The sequence below is a fragment of the Bacillus rossius genome, chromosome 12, assembly GCF_032445375.1.
Source record: "Bacillus rossius redtenbacheri isolate Brsri chromosome 12, Brsri_v3, whole genome shotgun sequence".
NCBI classification, from domain to species: Eukaryota; Metazoa; Arthropoda; class Insecta; order Phasmatodea; family Bacillidae; genus Bacillus; species Bacillus rossius.
This window is the reverse complement of record NC_086339.1, coordinates 34,290,352-34,307,685: the sequence shown is the minus strand read 5'-3', so window position 1 is coordinate 34,307,685 and position 17,334 is coordinate 34,290,352. Positions and strand designations below refer to the sequence as shown.

At 46.3% G+C, this 17,334-nt stretch overlaps 1 protein-coding gene across 2 annotated transcripts in view; it reads right to left on the bottom strand.

The window, feature by feature from the left end:
- Positions 1 to 17,334, bottom strand: part of LOC134537822 (prestin-like) — a 63,694-nt gene that overhangs the window by 37,833 nt on the left and 8,527 nt on the right. For both annotated transcript variants that reach the window (XM_063378669.1, XM_063378670.1), the window contains exons 2-5: positions 15,857 to 15,954; positions 15,004 to 15,165; positions 3,457 to 3,567; positions 1,252 to 1,427 (exon numbers count right to left, since the gene is read on the bottom strand). In XM_063378669.1, coding sequence (XP_063234739.1) covers positions 1,252 to 1,427; positions 3,457 to 3,567; positions 15,004 to 15,165; positions 15,857 to 15,954 — 547 coding nt within the window. The remainder of the gene's footprint in view (positions 1 to 1,251; positions 1,428 to 3,456; positions 3,568 to 15,003; positions 15,166 to 15,856; positions 15,955 to 17,334) is intronic.

Genomic DNA, 17,334 nt, shown 5'->3' with positions numbered 1-17,334 from the left:
CCGGCTAATTTCTCAAAGACGGTAACATGTAGAGATAGATGTAAATAAACAATTTGTAGGGAATTCAATAAGCTTTAATTTTGGACAGTATAAACGTTTTCGTGGGACGTACCGTTTTCGAGATATAGGCCAAAAACTGAAGGGGGGGGGGGGGGGAAAGATCTTTGTGCCTCTAATCCTCATCCCCCAAATCCTTCGGATGCTTAAAATAATGGGACTTTATTTGACATTGTTCAGGTCTTCCCCTACACACTCCTGAAACTTTTAGAACTACATAATTAACTTGCAGCTAATAATCGTCACCCAAAAGCATATGGAAACTTGAAGGTCGCTGGCAGGATGTGTGCTTGCGTTGACTCCAGGGGCGCAACAACAGGGGGGGGCAAGGGTATTTTGCCCCCCCCCCCCCTTCTGAAACCTTGAAGTGGGGGCAAACGGGGGCAAAGAAAGTGCTGTGTAATCAATTTTTAGATGATAAAACTGCTTAAATAGCACCATTTTCCACCTTGAAATACATATTTTCCCGGGGGAATAGGGGGGGATCGATGATTCTTTATAAATAGGTATATTGCCCCCACTTTGGAAATTTAGTTGTTGCGCCCCTGGTTGACTCTGATGGCGGCCGACCGCCGGAGGCGGAGACGTCGCTCCACTTGTGTCTAGCCGCTGACAACTGTGCCGCATCTTCGGCTAGCCTCGGGTATGCTCGGCACACCCGACACTCCTGGCGAAAAAAGACGGCGCGGAAGGATGGACAACTCATGATAACCAATGCAATGGTCAATTAGGTTAGGTTAGCTACATTATATATACTTTAAAACATTCTGGACGGTTGATTTGGTTAGGATAGCTACATTAAAGGTACTGTGAAATCATGTAAACGGTTTCCTAGCCCTGGATAAAAAAGGTTATTTGCTAAGCAACCATAAAATGATTTTACAGTATTTTTAATGTAGCTATACTTACCTAATATAACCAACCATCCACAATGTTTTAAAGTATTTATAATGTAGCTAACCTACTGAATAATTCTTTAAATTACTTCCTACTTCTGAAGTTAAAGGCAGTTTATTTGAACACGGTAACTGAAAGTGTGAGCGCACAAAAAAATTGTTGTGGTTGTTGTGTCGTTCGTGCACTGTCACACTCACGAGCAGCGGAAGCCGAAGATGCGGCACAGTTGTCAGCGGCTAGACACAAGTCGTCGCTCCAGACACAGAGAACACAGGGGCCTGAGGTCGAGGGCCTCACCTGCAGCAGGCCGACCATGAAGGCCACGGCGGCCGCCACCTGCACCGGGCTGTGCCCCGCCCCCGCGGCGGAGGCAGACGTGTGGTTGGCGCCGCTGGAGGCGGGCGGGGCCTCCTCGTCCAGGGAGAGAGTCGCCACCGTCTTGCCGGCCAGCATGCACACCACCGCGAACGAGCCTGCGGCGACCACAACCACGCGGCCCAGCGGGAACCACACACGACTTAGAACAGTCACAACTTAGAAACCTCGAAAAAATCCACGTAACTTAGAACTGTCATAAGTTATAACGATCATAACTTAGGAACACATAACGTAGAAACACACAACGTAGAAACACACAACATAGAACCACACAACTTAGAAACGTCATAACATAGAAATTCACAACTTAAAACTGTCATAACTTAGAAACATGTAACTTAGAAACACGCAACGCAGAACCCCACAACTTAGAAACGTCATAGCTTAGAAAGTCATAGCTTAGAAAGTCATAGCTTAGAAAGTCATAACTTAGAACTATCACAAGTTAGAAACACACAACTTAGAACTGTCATAACTTAGAAACACGCAACGCAGAACCACACACCTTAGAAACGTCATAACTTATAAACACAACTTATAACAGGCATAACTTAGAAGATTATATCGTGTGTGTTTCTAAGTTATGTGTTTCTAAGTTGTGTGTTTCTAAGTTGTGACGGAACCCCCGGTCCAGCGAGGTGTGCAGTGTGTAAGGACTTGAGATACTGAGTGTGAGTAATTGATTAGTGGACATTTTACGTAAGATTATGTATTAGTGTTGTAAATATTAGCAGTCAATAAAACTGTGCAAAATAAATAAATGGGCTATCCCTGTACGAACCCAGTTCTACCCAATCAACGATTATTAAAATCGTAACAATATGATGAAATTAAGTCAGCCATACTGAAAACCCGTAATTGGTATCCAAAACTATAAAAAAATTAAATTTTTTAAATACAATTTTAATAAAATTTTTATTATAACGCTCACTTAAGTCACTAAGACCTAGGTTCAAACCCAGCGAGAGAGAAAAAAACTGAAAATCTCAGGGATACGATGAGATAATATTTTATTTAACAAGTTGAGTTTTCGTCTAAATGTCCTATTTTTCGTTAAATGTGCTTCTTTTTTGACGAATGTGCTTACAGAATTCGGTAGTGGACATGTTTAGCCTCGTAGTTCAGAGATGCTTTGTCTAAAACACCGACATTAAATATTACATATTTAAAATGTTAACCAAGTATCGACGAAATATACCTCTTGGTTCGGATATGCTTGGCCTACAAATCTGACATTGTACATGACTTGTTTTAAAGGTACATCAAGTATCGAAATATTACTCCTGTTGGCTACTGACTGTGTGTGCCTCACCACCGAAAGAATAAGTCTGTCCAACCTATCTGATGTGTCTGGCCGGCCACAGAATGGAGGTGTCTATCCAACAACTACAGGATATTCCTGGCCAATGAACAGATTGTGTTAGCCTTACCACAGTTCAGAAATACCTAGCCACCAAATGTACACGTCTTGCCAGCATCTTGATGAGCACCTGCTCTAGAAAATTTAATTTAGTGTTTAAAACTTGTGATTGTGGAACTTAATATTTATTTATAGTTTTATGAACTTGCATTTTTCGGTTTTATTTACTAATTAAATTGCATTGTCGGTAGAAAATTATTAATTAGAATAGTTACGGTATTCAGTTATGCTATTATTAGCTTTTTTTTTAGTTTTTGAAATTGATGGTGCATTATTATTTTTCCTGGCGAAGTAAATTGTTATGGTAGTTATTTTTTTGTTTCATTTTTAGTTTCCTTTCCTTCAGAAAATTATAAAATTAAACAAATAATAAAGAGACAACAATGGTGTTTTTGTTCAAATTTAATTTTAGTTGTAATTAAAATTGAAAAATGTTTTATTATGCTTCTTGTCTTCTAAGTTTCAAGAAGGCGTAAAACTGTTACAATTAGTTGTCCTATTAGGATTTCAGTAGAGATCGCTTAAGACTTTATGTATTAAAAATAAAATTCTTTCATTTGATGGTGGTTTTCACAAAGAAGTTTATTCCAAATTGGTATTATTAGCTGGAGTGGACCAAAGTAAAAATCACACCCTACATAACGTTAATTAATGAGAACTAATTCTATGTTTAAACTATAAACTAGATGGTAAATTTATCTTACCCATGGAAATGTGCCTGGAAGTCCCGAAAACAAAGTACACCAAAACTGGGAAGAAAGCCATGTAAAGTCCCACTATTGGAGGAACGTTACCTAGCAGAGCATACGCCATTCCTGTAACAGTATCAATTCGGTAGCACACACTGTTGAAGATCAAGTGAAACATTTTTTGACAGGTTCTGAAATGAACATTCAGACTTTGAGAGCCAGATATTGTTACTTAGAAAATAAAAACAAATTTATGTAGCAACCATTTAGCTAATCATGAATCAGAAATATATACTTATAATTTTATTTAATATAGAGCTTTTAAAGTTTTAATGTTCTTTGCTGATACTGTTTTATCTTGGTTAATGTACATGATAGTAAACTTTAAAAACTTAAAAACTATTTTTAATGCGCATACAACTGCAGTTTAAAACGATTGTAATGGATACTTCAGAATTTTTCAAAATTATTTTTCTTTAAAAACTCATAAAAAATCAATTAATGTAAATATAAAAGCTTGTTAAAAGTTTTCAGGCTTTATTGGCCATTGTCCGAATTGGATTGTTCTGTGGGTATAAAACACATAAGTTTTCAAAATAATAATCTCCTGTGTTTTTGTGGACATTGCAGTCACTACATACAGTAGGTATTCAAGACTCGGTTTCAACCGAAACGATAGAATATTTTTTTTTCAAGCTTGTCTCTTATACACAAGCTTATTCAGAATTAAGTCTTTATTTGCGTTATGAATCATACAGCCTAATATAAAAACCCATGTTTTTAGACATGAACCGGGTGTCACTGCAGTTAAGAGGTCAGATACCTCGCATTCCACCAAGTCAAACCAGGCACGATTGTCGATGATCACTCCCGGAATCTTTACAAGTGGAAAACATGGTGGACGTTACCGGAGCCGGTGGGTTTCCTCAGGGTGCTCCCATTTCGACAAACAACGCATTCTGTAGCTGCTGCAGTCACCTCCCTTCATCATTCAGCATCTCCAATAACCTTGACTTCGACGAGACATTAAACCCCAATTGAGTCATTCACACGTTAGCACATTAGACGTCTACAGAAATACAGTACGACTCTAGTTTTTCCTAGGAGTTTCGAAAAATTTACAATAGGAAAATCTTTTTCAGCAGTATTTTAGTTAATCTCTAAGGTTTTTATTCAATGAATAGGGCATTCTGCTATCTGATTACTGTTCAAGAGAGTGCGCGTTGTGTAGCGCGACTTTTGAATCTATCAATCACCTAGGCCAGGGTTTCCCAACCTGTGGTACACGTACCACTAATAGTACCTGGCAACGTTGCAGGAGGTACACGATCAAATGCTGTTAAGTTTCACTGACTCTGATTTTGAAATTTTGATAATGGACAAACAACAACCAGTTTCCCACTAATAAATGCTTTTTTTATGAATCTTGATTTTTGGACTCAATTAGAAAAACCTGTCTGATTTTTTTTTAATTTGTTCATTTTCAATTAATGTCTTTAATTGATAGTTTTCAGGGTTATGTGGTTTTGAGAATTCCAGCACACAGCTCCACAGTATGTTCTTCTGGGTACCATTGAGACCTCCAGAAAGTCCGTATTGGACTTTCCAGCATGAATGTGTTGTAGCAGGAGACAAGGGAGACAAGGAAGACGAGGAAGACGGGGGAGAGTTGCCAGCACCTTGGGGGATGTTCATGACGGCGACAGTGAAGCCGGAGATAAGGAACACGCAGAAGACAAGGAAGACGAGGAAGTGTTGCCAGCACCTTGGGGGATGTTCATGACGGCGACAGTGAAGCCGGAGATAAGGAACATGCAGAAGATAAGGAAGTCGAGGAAGTGTAGCCGGCACCTTGGGGGATGTTCATGACGGCGACAGTGAAGCCGGAGATAAGGAACATGCAGAAGATAAGGAAGTCGAGGAAGTGTTGCCAGCACCTTGGGGGATGTTCATGACGGCGACAGTGAAGCCGGAGATAAGAAAGATGCAGAAGATAAGGAAGTCGAGGAAGTGTAGCCGGCACCTTGGGGGATGTTCATGACGGCGACAGTGAAACAGAGATAAGGAAGACGCAGAAGATAAGGAAGTCGAGGAAGTGTAGCTCGCAGATTGGGGGATGTTCATGACGGCGACAGTGAAGCCGGAGATAAGGAAGACGCAGAAGACAAGGAAGTCGAGAAAGTGTAGCCGGCACCTTGGGGGATGTTCATGACGGCGACAGTGAAGCCGGAGATAAGGAACATGCAGAAGATAAGGAAGTCGAGGAAGTGTAGCCGGCACCTTGGGGGATGTTCATGACGGCGACAGTGAAGCCGGAGATAAGGAACATGCAGAAGATAAGGAAGTCGAGGAAGTGTTGCCAGCACCTTGGGGGATGTTCATGACGGCGACAGTGAAGCCGGAGATAAGAAAGATGCAGAAGATAAGGAAGTCGAGGAAGTGTAGCCGGCACCTTGGGGGATGTTCATGACGGCGACAGTGAAACAGAGATAAGGAAGACGCAGAAGATAAGGAAGTCGAGGAAGTGTTGCCAGCACCTTGGGTGATGTTCATGACGGCGACAGTGAAGCCGGAGATAAGAAAGACGCAGAAGATAAGGAAGTCGAGGAAGTGTAGCCAGCACCTTGGGGGATGTTTATGACGGCGACAGTGAAACAGAGATAAGGAAGACGCAGAAGATAAGGAAGTCGAGGAAGTGTAGCCGGCACCTTGGGGGATGTTCATGACGGCGACAGTGAAACAGAGATAAGGAAGACGCAGAAGATAAGGAAGTCGAGGAAGTGTTGCCAGCACCTTGGGGGATGTTCATGACGGCGACAGTGAAGCCGGAGATAAGAAAGATGCAGAAGATAAGGAAGTCGAGGAAGTGTAGCCGGCACCTTGGGGGATGTTTTGACGGCGACAGTGAAACAGAGATAAGGAAGACGCAGAAGATAAGGAAGTCGAGGAAGTGTTGCCAGCACCTTGGGTGATGTTCATGACGGCGACAGTGAAGCCGGAGATAAGAAAGACGCAGAAGATAAGGAAGTCGAGGAAGTGTAGCCAGCACCTTGGGGGATGTTTATGACGGCGACAGTGAAGCCGGAGATAAGGAACACGCAGAAGATAAGGAAGTCGAGGAAGTGTAGCCGACACCTTGGGGGATGTTCATGACGGCGACAGTGAAGCCGGAGATAAGAAAGATGCAGAAGATAAGGAAGTCGAGGAAGTGTAGCCGGCAGCTTGGGGGATGTTCATGACAGCGACAGTGAAGCGGGAGATAAAGGAAGTCGAGGAAGTGTAGTCGGCACCTTGAGGGATGTTCATGACGACGACAGTGAAGCCGGAGATAAGGAAGACGCAGAAGATAAGGAAGTCGAGGAAGTGTAGCCGGCAGCTTGGGGGGATTTTCATGACGGCGACAGTGAAGCGGGAGATAAGGAAGACACAGAAGATAAGGAAGTCGAGGAAGTGTAGCCGGCACCTTGGGGGATGTTCATGACGACGACAGTGAAGCCGGAGATAAGAAAGACGCAGAAGATAAGGAAGTCGAGGAAGTGTAGCCGGCACCTTGGGGGATGTTCATGACGACGACAGTGAAGCCGGAGATAAGAAAGACGCAGAAGATAAGGAAGTCGAGGAAGTGTAGCCGTCAGCTTGGGGGGATTTTCATGACGGCGACAGTGAAGCGGGAGATAAGGAAGACACAGAAGATAAGGAAGTCGAGGAAGTGTAGCCGGCAGCTTGGGGGGATTTTCATGACGGCGACAGTGAAGCGGGAGATAAGGAAGACACAGAAGATAAGGAAGTCGAGGAAGTGTAGCCGGCAGCTTGGGGGGATTTTCATGACGGCGACAGTGAAGCGGGAGATAAGGAAGACACAGAAGATAAGGAAGTCGAGGAAGTGTAGCCGGCACCTTGGGGGATGTTCATGACGACGACAGTAAAGCCGGAGATAAGAAAGACGCAGAAGATAAGGAAGTCGAGGAAGTGTAGCCGGCACCTTGGGGGATGTTCATGACGACGACAGTAAAGCCGGAGATAAGAAAGACGCAGAAGATAAGGAAGTCGAGGAAGTGTAGCCGGCACCTTGGGGGATGTTCATGACAGCGACAGTGAAGCCGGAGATAAGGAAGACACAGAAATTAAGGAAGACGAGGAAGTGTAGCCGGCACCTTGGGGGATGTTTATGACGGCGACAGTGAAGCCGGAGATAAGGAAGACGCAGAAGATAAGGAAGTCGAGGAAGTGTAGCCAGCACCTTGGGGGATGTTTATGACGGCGACAGTGAAGCCGGAGATAAGGAACACGCAGAAGATAAGGAAGTCGAGGAAGTGTAGCCGGCACCTTGGGGGATGTTCATGACGACGACAGTGAAGCCGGAGATAAGAAAGACGCAGAAGATAAGGAAGTCGAGGAAGTGTAGCCGGCAGCTTGGGGGGATTTTCATGACGGCGACAGTGAAGCGGGAAATAAGGAAGACACAGAAGATAAGGAAGTCGAGGAAGTGTAGCCGGCAGCTTGGGGGGATTTTCATGACGGCGACAGTGAAGCCGGAGATAAGGAAGACGCAGAAGATAAGGAAGTCGAGGAAGTGTAGCCGGCAGCTTGGGGGGATTTTCATGACGGCGACAGTGAAGCGGGAGATAAGGAAGACACAGAAGATAAGGAAGTCGAGGAAGTGTAGCCGGCACCTTGGGGGATGTTCATGACGACGACAGTGAAGCCGGAGATAAGAAAGACGCAGAAGATAAGGAAGTCGAGGAAGTGTAGCCGGCACCTTGGGGGATGTTCATGACAGCGACAGTGAAGCCGGAGATAAGGAAGACACAGAAATTAAGGAAGACGAGGAAGTGTAGCCGGCACCTTGGGGGATGTTTATGACGGCGACAGTGAAGCCGGAGATAAGGAAGACGCAGAAGATAAGGAAGTCGAGGAAGTGTAGCCAGCACCTTGGGGGATGTTTATGACGGCGACAGTGAAGCCGGAGATAAGGAACACGCAGAAGATAAGGAAGTCGAGGAAGTGTAGCCGACACCTTGGGGGATGTTCATGACGGCGACAGTGAAGCCGGAGATAAGAAAGACGCAGAAGATAAGGAAGTCGAGGAAGTGTAGCCGACACCTTGGGGGATGTTCATGACGACGACAGTGAAGCCGGAGATAAGAAAGACGCAGAAGATAAGGAAGTCGAGGAAGTGTAGCCGTCAGCTTGGGGGGATTTTCATGACGGCGACAGTGAAGCGGGAGATAAAGGAAGTCGAGGAAGTGTAGCCGTCAGCTTGGGGGGATGTTCATGACAGCGACAGTGAAGCGGGAGATAAAGGAAGTCGAGGAAGTGTAGCCGGCACCTTGGGGGATGTTTATGACGGCGACAGTGAAGCCGGAGATAAGGAAGACGCAGAAGATAAGGAAATCGAGGAAGTGTAGCCGGCAGCTTGGGGGGATTTTCATGACGGCGACAGTGAAGCGGGAGATAAGGAAGACACAGAAGATAAGGAAGTCGAGGAAGTGTAGCCGGCACCTTGGGGGATGTTCATGACAGCGACAGTGAAGCCGGAGATAAGAAAGACGCAGAAGATAAGGAAGTCGAGGAAGTGTTGCCAGCACCTTGGGGGATGTTCATGACGGCGACAGTGAAGCCGGAGATAAGAAAGATGCAGAAGATAAGGAAGTCGAGGAAGTGTAGCCGGCACCTTGGGGGATGTTCATGACGGCGACAGTGAAACAGAGATAAGGAAGACGCAGAAGATAAGGAAGTCGAGGAAGTGTAGCTCGCAGATTGGGGGATGTTCATGACGGCGACAGTGAAGCCGGAGATAAGGAAGACGCAGAAGACAAGGAAGTCGAGAAAGTGTAGCCGGCACCTTGGGGGATGTTCATGACGGCGACAGTGAAGCCGGAGATAAGGAACTTGCAGAAGATAAGGAAGTCGAGGAAGTGTAGCCGGCACCTTGGGGGATGTTCATGACGGCGACAGTGAAGCCGGAGATAAGGAACATGCAGAAGATAAGGAAGTCGAGGAAGTGTTGCCAGCACCTTGGGGGATGTTCATGACGGCGACAGTGAAGCCGGAGATAAGAAAGATGCAGAAGATAAGGAAGTCGAGGAAGTGTAGCCGGCACCTTGGGGAATGTTCATGACGGCGACAGTGAAACAGAGATAAGGAAGACGCAGAAGATAAGGAAGTCGAGGAAGTGTTGCCAGCACCTTGGGTGATGTTCATGACGGCGACAGTGAAGCCGGAGATAAGAAAGACGCAGAAGATAAGGAAGTCGAGGAAGTGTAGCCAGCACCTTGGGGGATGTTTATGACGGCGACAGTGAAACAGAGATAAGGAAGACGCAGAAGATAAGGAAGTCGAGGAAGTGTAGCCGGCACCTTGGGGGATGTTCATGACGGCGACAGTGAAACAGAGATAAGGAAGACGCAGAAGATAAGGAAGTCGAGGAAGTGTTGCCAGCACCTTGGGGGATGTTCATGACGGCGACAGTGAAGCCGGAGATAAGAAAGATGCAGAAGATAAGGAAGTCGAGGAAGTGTAGCCGGCACCTTGGGGGATGTTTTGACGGCGACAGTGAAACAGAGATAAGGAAGACGCAGAAGATAAGGAAGTCGAGGAAGTGTTGCCAGCACCTTGGGTGATGTTCATGACGGCGACAGTGAAGCCGGAGATAAGAAAGACGCAGAAGATAAGGAAGTCGAGGAAGTGTAGCCAGCACCTTGGGGGATGTTTATGACGGCGACAGTGAAGCCGGAGATAAGGAACACGCAGAAGATAAGGAAGTCGAGGAAGTGTAGCCGACACCTTGGGGGATGTTCATGACGGCGACAGTGAAGCCGGAGATAAGAAAGATGCAGAAGATAAGGAAGTCGAGGAAGTGTAGCCGGCAGCTTGGGGGATGTTCATGACAGCGACAGTGAAGCGGGAGATAAAGGAAGTCGAGGAAGTGTAGTCGGCACCTTGAGGGATGTTCATGACGACGACAGTGAAGCCGGAGATAAGGAAGACGCAGAAGATAAGGAAGTCGAGGAAGTGTAGCCGGCAGCTTGGGGGGATTTTCATGACGGCGACAGTGAAGCGGGAGATAAGGAAGACACAGAAGATAAGGAAGTCGAGGAAGTGTAGCCGGCACCTTGGGGGATGTTCATGACGACGACAGTGAAGCCGGAGATAAGAAAGACGCAGAAGATAAGGAAGTCGAGGAAGTGTAGCCGGCACCTTGGGGGATGTTCATGACGACGACAGTGAAGCCGGAGATAAGAAAGACGCAGAAGATAAGGAAGTCGAGGAAGTGTAGCCGTCAGCTTGGGGGGATTTTCATGACGGCGACAGTGAAGCGGGAGATAAGGAAGACACAGAAGATAAGGAAGTCGAGGAAGTGTAGCCGGCAGCTTGGGGGGATTTTCATGACGGCGACAGTGAAGCGGGAGATAAGGAAGACACAGAAGATAAGGAAGTCGAGGAAGTGTAGCCGGCAGCTTGGGGGGATTTTCATGACGGCGACAGTGAAGCGGGAGATAAGGAAGACACAGAAGATAAGGAAGTCGAGGAAGTGTAGCCGGCACCTTGGGGGATGTTCATGACGACGACAGTAAAGCCGGAGATAAGAAAGACGCAGAAGATAAGGAAGTCGAGGATGTGTAGCCGGCACCTTGGGGGATGTTCATGACGACGACAGTAAAGCCGGAGATAAGAAAGACGCAGAAGATAAGGAAGTCGAGGAAGTGTAGCCGGCACCTTGGGGGATGTTCATGACAGCGACAGTGAAGCCGGAGATAAGGAAGACACAGAAATTAAGGAAGACGAGGAAGTGTAGCCGGCACCTTGGGGGATGTTTATGACGGCGACAGTGAAGCCGGAGATAAGGAAGACGCAGAAGATAAGGAAGTCGAGGAAGTGTAGCCAGCACCTTGGGGGATGTTTATGACGGCGACAGTGAAGCCGGAGATAAGGAACACGCAGAAGATAAGGAAGTCGAGGAAGTGTAGCCGGCACCTTGGGGGATGTTCATGACGACGACAGTGAAGCCGGAGATAAGAAAGACGCAGAAGATAAGGAAGTCGAGGAAGTGTAGCCGGCAGCTTGGGGGGATTTTCATGACGGCGACAGTGAAGCGGGAAATAAGGAAGACACAGAAGATAAGGAAGTCGAGGAAGTGTAGCCGGCAGCTTGGGGGGATTTTCATGACGGCGACAGTGAAGCCGGAGATAAGGAAGACGCAGAAGATAAGGAAGTCGAGGAAGTGTAGCCGGCAGCTTGGGGGGATTTTCATGACGGCGACAGTGAAGCGGGAGATAAGGAAGACACAGAAGATAAGGAAGTCGAGGAAGTGTAGCCGGCACCTTGGGGGATGTTCATGACGACGACAGTGAAGCCGGAGATAAGAAAGACGCAGAAGATAAGGAAGTCGAGGAAGTGTAGCCGGCACCTTGGGGGATGTTCATGACAGCGACAGTGAAGCCGGAGATAAGGAAGACACAGAAATTAAGGAAGACGAGGAAGTGTAGCCGGCACCTTGGGGGATGTTTATGACGGCGACAGTGAAGCCGGAGATAAGGAAGACGCAGAAGATAAGGAAGTCGAGGAAGTGTAGCCAGCACCTTGGGGGATGTTTATGACGGCGACAGTGAAGCCGGAGATAAGGAACACGCAGAAGATAAGGAAGTCGAGGAAGTGTAGCCGACACCTTGGGGGATGTTCATGACGGCGACAGTGAAGCCGGAGATAAGAAAGACGCAGAAGATAAGGAAGTCGAGGAAGTGTAGCCGACACCTTGGGGGATGTTCATGACGACGACAGTGAAGCCGGAGATAAGAAAGACGCAGAAGATAAGGAAGTCGAGGAAGTGTAGCCGTCAGCTTGGGGGGATTTTCATGACGGCGACAGTGAAGCGGGAGATAAAGGAAGTCGAGGAAGTGTAGCCGTCAGCTTGGGGGGATGTTCATGACAGCGACAGTGAAGCGGGAGATAAAGGAAGTCGAGGAAGTGTAGCCGGCACCTTGGGGGATGTTTATGACGGCGACAGTGAAGCCGGAGATAAGGAAGACGCAGAAGATAAGGAAATCGAGGAAGTGTAGCCGGCAGCTTGGGGGGATTTTCATGACGGCGACAGTGAAGCGGGAGATAAGGAAGACACAGAAGATAAGGAAGTCGAGGAAGTGTAGCCGGCACCTTGGGGGATGTTCATGACAGCGACAGTGAAGCCGGAGATAAGAAAGACGCAGAAGATAAGGAAGTCGAGAAAGTGTAGCTGGCAGCTTGGGGGGATTTTCATGACGGCGACAGTGAAGCCGGAGATAAGGAAGACGCAGAAGATAAGGAAGTCGAGGAAGTGTTGCCAGCACCTTGGGGGATGTTCATGACGGCGACAGTGAAGCCGGAGATAAGAAAGACGCAGAAGATAAGGAAGTCGAGGAAGTGTAGCCGGCACCTTGGGGGATGTTCATGACAGCGACAGTGAAGCCGGAGATAAGGAAGACGCAGAAGATAAGGAAGTTGAGGAAGTGTAGTCGGCACCTTGGGGGATGTTCATGACGGCGACAGTGAAGCCGGAGATAAGGAAGATGCAGAAGATAAGGAAGACGAGGAAGTGTAGGCGGCACCCTGGGGGATGTTCATGACAGCGACAGTGAAGCCGGAGATAAGGAAGACGCAGAAGATAAGGAAGACAGGGAAGTGTAGCTGGCAGATTGGGGGATGTTCATGACGGCGACAGTGAAGCCGGAGATAAGGAAAATGCAGAAGATAAGGAAGACGAGGAAGTGTAGCTCGCAGATTGGGGGATGTTCATGACGGCAACAGTGAAGCCGGAGATAAGGAACACGCAGAAGATAAGGAAGTCGAGGAAGTGTAGCCGGCACCTTGGGGGATGTTCATGACGGCGACAGTGAAGCCGGAGATAAGGAAGACGCAGAAGATAAGGAAGACGAGGAAGTGTAGCTCGCAGATTGGGGGATGTTCATGACGGCAACAGTGAAGCCGGAGATAAGGAACACGCAGAAGATAAGGAAGTCGAGGAAGTGTAGCCGGCACCTTGGGGGATGTTCATGACGGCGACAGTGAAGCCGGAGATAAGGAACACGCAGAAGACAAGGAAGTCGAGGAAGTGTAGCTCGCAGATTGGGGGATGTTCATGACGGCAACAGTGAAGCCGGAGATAAGGAACACGCAGAAGACAAGGAAGACGAGGAAGTGTAGCTCGCAGATTGGGGGATGTTCATGACGGCAACAGTGAAGCCGGAGATAAGGAACACGCAGAAGACAAGGAAGACGAGGAAGTGTAGCTCGCAGATTGGGGGATGTTCATGACGGCGACAGTGAAGCCGGAGATAAGGAACACGCAGAAGACAAGGAAGACGAGGAAGTGTAGCTCGCAGATTGGGGGATGTTCATGACGGCGACAGTGAAGCCGGAGATAAGGAACACGCAGAAGACAAGGAAGACGAGGAAGTGTAGCCGACACCTTGGGGGATGTTCATGACGACGACAGTGAAGCCGGAGATAAGGAACACGCAGAAGACAAGGAAGACGAGGAAGTGTAGCTCGCAGATTGGGGGATGTTCATGACGGCAACAGTGAAGCCGGAGATAAGGAACACGCAGAAGACAAGGAAGACGAGGAAGTGTAGCTCGCAGATTGGGGGATGTTCATGACGGCAACAGTGAAGCCGGAGATAAGGAACACGCAGAAGACAAGGAAGACGAGGAAGTGTAGCTCGCAGATTGGGGGATGTTCATGACGGCAACAGTGAAGCCGGAGATAAGGAACACGCAGAAGACAAGGAAGACGAGGAAGTGTAGCTCGCAGATTGGGGGATGTTCATGACGGCGACAGTGAAGCCGGAGATTAGGAACACGCAGAAGACAAGGAAGTCGAGGAAGTGTAGCCGGCACCTTGGGGGATGTTCATGACGGCGACAGTGAAGCCGGAGATAAGGAACACGCAGAAGACAAGGAAGACGAGGAAGTGTAGCTCGCAGATTGGGGGATGTTCATGACGGCGACAGTGAAGCCGGAGATAAGGAACACGCAGAAGATAAGGAAGACGAGGAAGTGTAGTCGGCACCCTGGGGGATGTTCATGACGGCGACAGTGAAGCCGGAGATAAGGAACACGCAGAAGACAAGGAAGACGAGGAAGTGTAGCTCGCAGATTGGGGGATGTTCATGACGGCGACAGTGAAGCCGGAGATAAGGAACACGCAGAAGACAAGGAAGTCGAGGAAGTGTAGCCGGCACCTTGGGGGATGTTCATGACGGCGACAGTGAAGCCGGAGATAAGGAACACGCAGAAGACAAGGAAGACGAGGAAGTGTAGCTCGCAGATTGGGGGATGTTCATGACGGCGACAGTGAAGCCGGAGATAAGGAACACGCAGAAGATAAGGAAGACGAGGAAGTGTAGTCGGCACCCTGGGGGATGTTCATGACGGCGACAGTGAAGCCGGAGATAAGGAACACGCAGAAGACAAGGAAGACGAGGAAGTGTAGCTCGCAGATTGGGGGATGTTCATGACGGCGACAGTGAAGCCGGAGATAAGGAACACGCAGAAGACAAGGAAGTCGAGGAAGTGTTGCCAGCACCTTGGGGGATGTTCATGACGGCCACAGTGAAGCCGGACACCAGGTCGCCGACGGCGTCCTCCCTCCAGCGGTAGTGCCTCAGCCACGTGAGCACGGGCACCCTCTGCAGCACGGCCTCGCGAGGTGCCCACGCCGGGCAGAGACTGCAGGCCCTCGACAAGACTGCAACACGCCCGGTCGTGCTACACCTCCCAGTGCAGTGCAACCTTCATCAACCTGACTTGGAGACCATTAACATGATAATTTCAATACAAATTTACCACACGAATATTGTCCTTTTTTTTTTTATGTGATAACATCTTATAAATAGTTGAACGCCGGCTGCACGCACGAAAAAACATGACTCTTTGTCACGTTCCGCCTTAGCCGAGCGTGCAATAACCGGCCAACCACCGTGCGAGAGAACTTCTTCTATAATATCAAACTGGTTAGGCGGGCTTCTTAAAAGCAGCAATTAAAAAAATTTGAATAATTTGTCCAATTTCATCATTTCAAATTAACAATTTATTAACATTGATTTGATTTCAGTTTATTTCTATAACTAATTGTTCGTGATTATAATTAAACAAATTATTTAAATTAAATTTGTAAAAACTGTAAATAATATTTGATAATTAAAAATTATGCAATTTTTCATCAATGTTTTCTTATGACGTTATCACGTAAAATTATCGTCCGTACAGATAACCCCCCCTTTTTTACCTTGAATTTCACTTTTTTATAAACCAAATATAAGCTAAGTATTACTTCAATTTTATACTAAATAATAAAATTTAATATTACTTCAGTAACAGTGGAAAACAAGCAACGTAAATTTAAAAATTGTAATTTGCAAAAAAAATAATTAACTTACACCTCCTGCCAGTCTGGTTGTAGTCATAAACTTTGTTCAGCTCTTCCTGTTCGTATATCGGCCTCTCGATCCTAAACCTGCAGGAGGGATCTGCAACACTGGAGCACAGTGGGCGTAAATAAACCATAATTATTAACCTTTCATAATGAAGAAATCTTATAAAAATTATTACAAACTGTCCCTCGTACTCAACGTTTCTATAAAAAAAACAAATAAAACACTGTATAATCTATTAGCGTGCTACTAAATAACAGATCATTCATTTTTTTTTAACAGTAGTGTACAACAGCCGATTCAGGCAAAGGCTGCAACCTGAGGTGCGAGGTTTAGGTCATCGACCGACCCCCATGTTGAATTTGTGACGTAACGTCAGCCATCTTGGATGACTTTGGTCGTGACCTTTTTACCTTGACCCCGGCCGCCATTCAGGATGAAAATGACCTCAGCCGCTATATTTAATTACGCAGTTTTGTTTTCTAAAACTTTCCATCGTGGATTATAGAACTTTTTACCATCCATGATTCTGCCATTTGGTTTTCTGTAACATTACTCCATTTTTAATTATGAAGCCCGTTCGGCATTTTTTAAATCTGTACTTTTTATCATAAAATCATGAAAATTTCAATTCATAAATATTTAACTATTTACAGTTTTAATGAAAATTTTAATTAAAAAATGCAATTTAAGTCATGGTATCCTTGACGGAATTTCGGTGAGGTCAGTGGATTAAAATTGGCGACTGGCTCTTCCTCCATGGGAACTAGCAACATACAGAACACAAACCTCCCCCCCCCCCCCCCCCCCGGTTTTTCCATTGTTTCACTAGTACCAGCGCATGTATTATTTCCACATTATGCCATTATGGCAGTCATTTTGAATCCGTCATCTTTTTTACATTTCCTAGAGTGTACACCCACCATTCTTGTTTATTTTTCATTCGCTACTAGAGCGCACTATTGTCAATCACCAGAATGTCTACTATTGTAGCATCCTTCATCTGGCCAGCATTCTGGTCAAAATTTATCAGCAGAAATTTTTTTTTAAAAAAATCAGATGAAAATTATTTAAAAATTTACTTTTTAATATATTAATTGATTTGACCGATTTCCGCCCTCGGGTCGATCCTCAGTCGATTAAAAAAAAGGAGTAGTTTCGGCCCTAAAATAATTATTTTGATAATTATCCTTGCTGTAAACAAGTACTATATAGGCCTACAAGAGAGCTGCCGAGATGAATAAACATGTTACTCAGTATCATTATGCATATCATGAAGACTGTATTCGATGTACCTTTTTACTACTAGACTTTCAAATACAGGCATATAGGCCAAGCATCTCCGAACGAGGTCTACTGTGCGGATATACTTAACATGGTTTACGCTTACTAAAAGATCTTGCAAACATATAACGTAAACGTATCTAACTGCCAGACCTACAGTACAATCACAAACATGATGTACCTGCAAGTGCTGATTTAGT